General features: G+C 38.4%; 1 protein-coding gene across 1 annotated transcript; it reads right to left on the minus strand.

The window, feature by feature from the left end:
• Positions 1-1,505: 1,505 nt before the first annotated feature.
• SKA2 (spindle and kinetochore associated complex subunit 2) lies at positions 1,506-7,142 on the minus strand. Its single transcript, XM_010188862.1, has 6 exons — positions 7,007-7,142; positions 6,038-6,214; positions 4,637-4,723; positions 3,234-3,273; positions 2,370-2,502; positions 1,506-1,664 (listed from the first exon to the last, which is right to left on the minus strand). The coding sequence occupies exons 1-6, from the start codon at positions 7,037-7,039 to the stop codon at positions 1,538-1,540; spliced, it is 597 nt and encodes a 198-aa protein (XP_010187164.1). The 5' UTR covers positions 7,040-7,142; the 3' UTR covers positions 1,506-1,537.
• Between the last annotated feature and the right edge of the window lie 832 nt (positions 7,143-7,974).

Here is a 7,974-nt window from a genome sequence, read left to right on the forward strand (position 1 = left end):
TGCCCCTTCCGCACTGCCCCGAGGGTGAAAAAGGAAGGCGCAGGAAAGGGTTTAGAAGCCGCCGGGGTCAGACTATGCCCCGACCCCGGCCATGTTCACGGGAAGCGAGGCAGCTCCACCCTCAGCGAACCCTCCCTGCGGCCGCTGAAGGGAGGCGGGACCTAACCGCCGCACTGCGCAAGCGCGGTGTCCCAGGCCCGCCCGCCCCGCTGGCGGGGTGGTGCTTCCCGCGTCGGCACGGGGGAACCTGGGGTCTCTGAGGGCCGGGGGAGCTGGAGGCGGGAAGAACAAGCAGAGCAATGCTGAGCAAAACCTCCCGGCAGGGATGAATTCCCACACCTCGCCTGGCTTCAGACGAGGTCACTATGCCTCGGGCTGCGGCTGCAGTTACAGCACAATCGCAGCTGCAGGTGTTTTCTCATTAACGGGTATCTTTAATTGTTTTAACCAGGTATCACTAATAAATTAGACCTTTAACGCTGTTGAAGGTAGGGAGAGTAAGGATCGAGTTTTGTATGGAAAGTGACCAATATGATTAAGACTTAATGCTTAAATATTAAATCAGGCTGTGAAGTGATAGCAACCTTAAGTAAAAGGCATGCTTAGCAGCAGATGTAATAAAATCAAGATATCCCTGTCCCTTCCTCCCCTTTCTTATTCACTACACACCCTATTCTTCTTCTCAGCAAACTCTAAATAGAGCAGCCTGCTCACTGATGAGCACAGAAGTCAGCTTTTTCCTTCCTAAGAGCACTCATTTAAATTTCTCTCCTTTAACAGTCATCATTTTTCACAAAAACTGTAGGAAATTAATAAACTTCAAATCCCTCACATTCTCAAATTAGGCTGGAATTAACATAAAAACATTAAACATAAGGGAAAAAAATCCCTTTTTTTACTGTGAGGGTGGTGAAACATTGCAACAGATTGCTCAGAGAGGTGGTGAAGTCTTTATTTTTAGACTTTTTCAGGACACAGCCCTGAGCAATCAACTGTAGCCCCACTTCTCTGAGTAGGGGGCTGGACTGGGCAATCTCCAGAGGTCCCTTCTGACCTCAGCTATTCTGCAGTTTTGCTGGACTTAAAATGATAGTTCACATCAAAGGGAAATTATAAGGGTCAGGGACTGGGTTCAGGGGTTAGGGCTGGGTTTAGGGTCAGGAGTCACATAAACAAAAGCGTAATAAATCCATGGCCTCGTCTCCTTAGCTTTCATCATTTATTCAGGAATGTAAGTACAATTAAGTGGTTTCGGTCTTAAAAACTCAATCAGGAATGTAAAAAAGAATATGGAAGTGTCACAAGGCAAACAATACTCTTCAAAAATGCACCAGCTATAATATCTCAGATAAACTATCAACCTCAATGTTTTTTAACCCTCCAGTTTTAAGTACTACAAATAGCATTTGTATGCAGAAACATTAACAGCTTTCCAAAAGTGGACTTAATAACTCCTAGACACCAGAGAAACACTTCCTTGTTAATAATCCAGGAGCTATGACCTTGTGTGTCAAATGAGAACAGGCTGAGCTCTCATTCACACAACTGATTTAACATTTCCTTGTTTGTCAAGTTCCACAATAGCGAGTTCTTTCAAGATTTGTATTCTTGAGTCAGTGGCTTTCATATTCATCTTGTTCATCTGTGAAACACTCAGGGCTGCTCTGTAAGACAAAAGCAAACTCTTTAGCAAAACAGGTATCAAACATCAGGTCTGGCAGAAAAAGGCTAAAAAGCGCATAGTGGTTAGTGAATGATTTTTGCGAGTGCTCTGTAATTCTGGTGCTTACTCAGCTTTTCATCAGCTTTCCTCTGCTACTTCAAACACAACAGTCATTTGCTAATCCAGCCTTAGGGTTAAAGAGACACAATTCCTGGGTTTCAAAACTTGCTCGTTTTTAACATCGGCCTGCAAGACATCCACGGCACACATCCCTGGCAGGGGTCAGTGCTCAGGGAGGGCAGGGCTCAGGGGTCATGGTTTAGCTTTAGGGCTTTGCAGATTCCAAGAGCTAAAAGTGTTTGGTGGCATGAGCGCATCAGTAAAACTTGCCTGAACAGACCCAGTTTGGGACACCTGTACAGTGAAACCAAAGTGAAAAAACTCTGTTTCTGCAGAGCCTGACATTCAGTTCTGAACATTATCAAGTCATACAAGTCATTTTTATACAAATTAATGTAAAGGGTTTTGTACGATGGCCTAACATGTTGGGCATGTACCTAACCAGGAAGGCTGTAGGGGACTAAAATCAAATGATGACGTTATAATATAGCAGTGAATGGTTAGAGCTGGTTTTGTTTAATTTGAAAAGGCTGAGTTTCTTTACAGCTTATAAAATTCTTACTAATGAATGGCTTTAAGGTCTTACCTGTTCTTATTTACAACGAAGTGGTTAAATAACTTCCTGTACAAATCGTTCAAGTCTGCTAGTTTAACAGTACTTCTGATACTCCTTGGTACAGTCATAAGTATTTCCTCAGTCAATGGTTTGAATTGTGGATCTAAAAAATTAGAAGATACTTGTTTCTTCAGAAATTAGGCCAATGTGATGAAGTACTTTCATTACTTTTTTTCAGTTTTTTTTTATTTTTTGTTGTTTTTTAAAGAAGTAGGAAAATTCCTTTCTCTAAGTAGGGATAAATGGATTAAATGAGACCTAATTCTACAGTAAGACCAGTACACCATTTCTTCCAGACCATAAACACAACAGTATCCGCTTCAGTCCTATCAAAAGCAAGAAAACCTCCCCGAGACATGGGAACTGTATGTGGAATATAACTAAGGGCTCACTTGCTTATATTAAGGCCTAAATTCTTCACATAAAAGCAGGCGTTACTAGTGCTTGAGAGTAAAAACAGCAAATTTACTGTGCATCGTAGGATCTCTGTTTTTTAAATGACAGAGCTCAGGAACCATACCTGGGTCTCAGCCCAGCCCTGTTCCTAATTACTGTGAGATTTATCTCTACTGCACTAGAGTTAAAACTGAAGTTATTTACAATATCTGCCTTTTTCAGAAAGTAGAACAGTTTAATTCATTACTTGCTAAATTCTGGATAGTAACTTGGTATGTTTAAATAGTACAAAATATTAGAGTTCAGTATTAGAGATGGAAGTCTTGAGAGACCGATACTATTCACAAAGCTCACTTACTGGGGCTGGGGGTGTGGAGGGGAGATCAGTCAAGGGGGTAAAAAGAAGAAAATGGGGAAGATCGTTCTTTCAGCACTTACCTTCAGTTGAGCCAGGGACTGCAGATCCTGAACAAAGTGGCTAGAAAATAAACAAGAGAATGTCAGCGTTTGTTGGAAATTTGTTTAGAAATTATTTTTTACAATTTAATTTCTGCATTAGAAATTACATTTTACCATTGGATAGCCAAGGATCTAGCAGCCACTGGAGTCAACAGCAACATTTGAGGCATTAAACAAACCCTGGCTTCACATAAAAATGTTTGAAGTGGATACAGAAGGATTTCTATGCAAGTCAGATGAGCCTCTCCAGCTTTCTCCTTTGCGTTGCAGCATGGATCCAGCTGAAAGCACTGCACGTGCAGCGCAGGAAAATGATGGCTTTCCTATTCTCCAGCAGCCTTCAGAGGCTGACAGTTCTGACAGGCTGAAAGCAGCTACACCCAACTCTCCTCAGCCAGAAATACAGTGCTGGTGGAAAAATCCCAGGGCTTTTGCGACATCTTTCCATTCGTTCTGCCTTTAAGAGACAACATAGGGACCAATACCAATTAAACTGGCCTCGGCAGCTGTAGGATACAGCTACTTTTTGCACTCGGCCTGGTTTATGCCATCTTAATTGCTTTAGAATTAAATAATGGACAGACAAAAATTGAGAGCATTTACCAAAGTAGGGGAAAATATTTGCAAAGAAAGAGTGAATGAAGCTGCAAGGTACTGGGTGGCTTTCATGCAAACCAACTATGGCAATAAAGGGACAGAAAGCAAGGCGTGCTTTGACAGAAGAGTAGTGGGCAGTGAGGAGACATGTAGAAAAAGATAAGGTCAATAAGATAATTACACTCTGTTAACCTTTAATATTTTGATTTTAATATCAGACCCAGACCAAATCTTTCCAGATAATTAGATCAGATGTTTGTGCTTTGATTACCTATGGGAGGATATAAGACTTTTTAACAAGTATTAGTTTAGCTCTATGTTCTACTGCATTACTGTTAGAATATGTTTAGTTACTCATATTCCAAAATTTATTTCATATTTTAAAATTTTCTCTATTTTGATATACATCGATTTGAATCAGTTACATTCTTTACTCCCACCCAAAGGCATCTTATATAATGCATTAACAGAACAACAGAATCAACAAGAGCAATCAGCTGCATATCTGAAAAGCAACATAAATATATCCCAATTAAAAAATAAGAGGAACGCAGTCTTCCGTCAAAGCAAATCTTTTCCTTTGTGGACAATTTAATTGGAACAAATCATAAACTTAATCAGTATACAGTAAAAATGAAAAGGTTTGGTAAAAACTTTAGTCCCATTTCTGAAAACGTCCTCTACAATTTGAGAGGTATTAAGTCACAAAACCAGCCCTTCTGACTTCAGTGGAGCTACTCAGGATTAATGGTTTCTGGAATACTGACACTCTGTGGCCTAATTACCTCTTCCACTAGCGATTCCGTTTCTTTAACAGTTTGGCAGGTCAACTGCTGTGCTGCAGTCTGCTCTTCTTCTGACAGAGGTAAGCACTAGGAAAAAAATAAATCAGAGAACTCTTGATAGTTTCAGTTCCTTAGGGTGATGATATTTACAGAGGAGCTCGATGTTTGCGTAGCCCTTTTCTAATGGAAACTAGTAGTAGACTCCTACTTTCCTTCAAGTGAAAGCAAATTTACAAGCTGAGTATTTCTGAAAAATCCAACCATAATATTCCTTTAACATCAATACTATAAATGATTTAACAGAAAGAAGAGAAATGACTCAATAAAAGAAGTATTTCACTTACAGACTTACATTTCTCCGTAACAGTTTAATACATCTTTGGTTTAGGCAATACACAAAGCCCAAGAAAATCTTTATCTAAAAAGTCTAAATGTAACTCGAGAGACAAGAGTCTTCCACTTTAACAAAAGCCAAATATGGAATTATTCTTGGCAGCATATCCTTGGAACCCAGGGAGAGAAAATATTTTTTCCTTTCTGTGACATGTAACTACTGTCTTTTAAATCATTACCCAGTACATTTTATCTCTACAGACTTACCAGTAACTTGTCTAGAGCTGCTGGCAGATTAAACAATCTCAGGGCACTGCCATGAGAACCCTGAAGTCAGAGCTGGGAGCTGGGAACATGTTTTAGTCACACCAGTTCCACCTTTGCCACTATCCATTAGCTTTTTTCGTCTAAATCACCTTATTTGTAAAGGAACAAAATGAATGCTTTTGCAACCGCTTCAAAACTGTAATGAAGCAGTGTCTTCAGACCAGTTATGAAAATGTGTTGCCTGTTGATTTTTTTAACAGATAGATAGGCATTGTCACACTGAGAAAAACTCATTTCTTTGCCCTCACAGCAATTCTACCACATATGTTACAATGCATTGGTTTTAAATTACTCACTTTAGACAGTGAAAATACATTTGCCATTTAAAAGCTTTTTTTTGCCTTTTAAATTCAGTTTTACTTTCTAATTTCTTTACTTTAAAATTAAAATTTTCTAATTACTTTTAAAAAAAGTTGGTAGAGAACTGTGACACAGCTGTCACAGAGGCATTAATTTCGATGAAACTATTCAAACGTGTGTCCCACTATTCACACTACTATGGTATTACTTCAACTCCAAAACTGAGTACCAGCAGCTTGACTGCTCAGTGATGAATCGGGCTTGTGATTTACAAAAAGAGCACCAATCTTGCAAACATCTCTTCAGATAAACTCTTCTGAACTTGTAGGAGTCAGCACATGCAGCAGTTTCCAGTGGAACTGCTAACACCTACACAAAGGTTACACAAATACACGTTCATTCACAGGAGTGAGAGCCGAGAGATCAGAATGAAAATACTACCTCGAGAGCAGTATGTTGCTGCAGTGTCTGAACCATCTTCATTGTGTTTTCTAGAGCAGCACGAATGCCTTTCATGGATTCTCTCTGCTCTGTGGAAACTTTTTCCAGCTGCATACATAACGTCTTATAACGAGATTTCACCACAGACAGTTCTTCCAAGAGAGCAACTGGATTTTCCTATGTAGAAATTAAAAGTACGTTTAAACTATTTAGAAAGAGAAAGTGAATGTGGCCACAGACCAATTAAAAGTGTTGGCTTTAAAGCCACTAAAATGTAACATGAAACGACCCTTTACAATGAAAAGCATAGCTGTGAGCATCTGTTTCATCTATACATTTGTTTTTTCATAAGCAAAAATGATAGATACTTGTAATAAAACAGCACAGCTCCATGGTCCCACAACAAATACAGGAGGATTAATTTATTGGTTGGTGGATTTTAATGGCTTTTCTGCACTGGAATAAATTAGGGACTTGTAACTAAAAAGATTATTTTTCCACTCTATGTCACAGTATACATGGAGAGAAGGACTTATTTATAAACCCCTCTACATGCTGCTGTATTTTGTCTTCCTCTTTGTCTCATCTCTCTTCCAAATCTGAATTTAGTTATTGCTTTATTTAGTTATTTAGTTTACCTTTGATCTCAGAGCAGGGGTGTGTTTTAGCTCAAATTGGAATCTGTCTCTCAAAATTTAGGTGTTAACACTACTACTAATTTCTCAAAGCACAACATGGGACAATTTCACTATACCAATAAATCAAGGAAGTTTTGTTGGTTTCTGCACTGAATTAATATTAGGCCAGTTACCTTGATATATTATGCAAGAAATAATAATAGCAACAACAGTAGTAACAACTAGATAAAAGAACAGCCACATATATTTTAGGATGAAAGAAAATTACCCATTAATTACCAACATTATGCAAAATGCAATAAAATCTATTAATATCATTTGAAAACACTACCTCTGCTGATGGATTATCAGGAAGACTTTTCATTATTTCAAACTTCAGTTTGTGTTGAATATAATCCAGATCAGATTCTGCTTTCTGGAACTAAAATATTTAAGATCAGACACAGTGTATTAAAAAAAACACAAAAATGGCAAACAAAACACAACCATTCCCTTTTCTTGTATTTCAGAAAAGCAGAAGCCAGATGCCTCCATTTTAAAGGTTCACGTACTATAAAATTGAGTTTCTATTCCTCCTATCTATTCCATTAGCTAATGTTTGCCAATTATGCTGACACACTTCTAGCCTGAAAAGTATAAAGCAATAAACTTTCAGATTTAACTGTTTTCCTCTCACGTGTAAGAATCAAATGTGCATGTACAGACAGATACTTCTATTATCAACTATATCCTCCTTCCATGTGTCTAACCCAAATTATCCAATTGTCCTCTTTGCCTCTTGCCATTAGTGCCCTTTTCACGCACCTCCCCAAAGTGCATGAAAACATTTCCATCTCTTCCTATATTACATGCTCTTGCAATGCCAAAATTATCAAGATGAAGTTTTTAAGAAGTACACCAAAGAGGTTCAGTTATATCAGTTGAAAAGAACATGCATCTTTTTTAAGCTGATCTTCACTGGATGCAGGAGATGTTTGATTTTTTTTCTCCTGAGATATTAACGTGTTTTCCATCCATTTTCCAAGCTTTTTCTTGACCGATTGCTTTTCTTTGGGAAACACTGAAAGTTCTGTTAGCAAAACTGCAATACTCGGTTATTTACACAGCAGAGATTATGAATGAGTGTTCAAGATCCAAGCATGTCAAGAATTTATTATTAATCATATTAGGAATGCATTCTCTCAGATGGTTATAATACCCATAATGCATTTTATTATTCCCCAATAAACCAGACTGACAAATAGATAATAACATTGATGACATCACGTTTCTTTCCTTGGGATAAATAAGCCATCAGAG

This window comes from Mesitornis unicolor, unplaced genomic scaffold, assembly GCF_000695765.1.
Source record: "Mesitornis unicolor isolate BGI_N332 unplaced genomic scaffold, ASM69576v1 scaffold4950, whole genome shotgun sequence".
NCBI classification, from domain to species: domain Eukaryota; kingdom Metazoa; phylum Chordata; class Aves; order Mesitornithiformes; family Mesitornithidae; genus Mesitornis; species Mesitornis unicolor.

Excerpts from the sequence above, each read along its gene's own strand:
- SKA2 (XM_010188862.1), bottom strand. The coding sequence starts at position 7,039 with ATGAAAAGTCTTCCTGATAATCCATCAGCAGAG. Across the intron at positions 6,215-7,006 it reads CTGATAATCCATCAGCAGAG|GAAAATCCAGTTGCTCTCTT; the intron begins GTAGTGTTTTCA and ends ATTTCTACATAG. Across the intron at positions 2,503-3,233 it reads AGTCCCTGGCTCAACTGAAG|ATCCACAATTCAAACCATTG; the intron begins GTAAGTGCTGAA and ends CTAATTTTTTAG.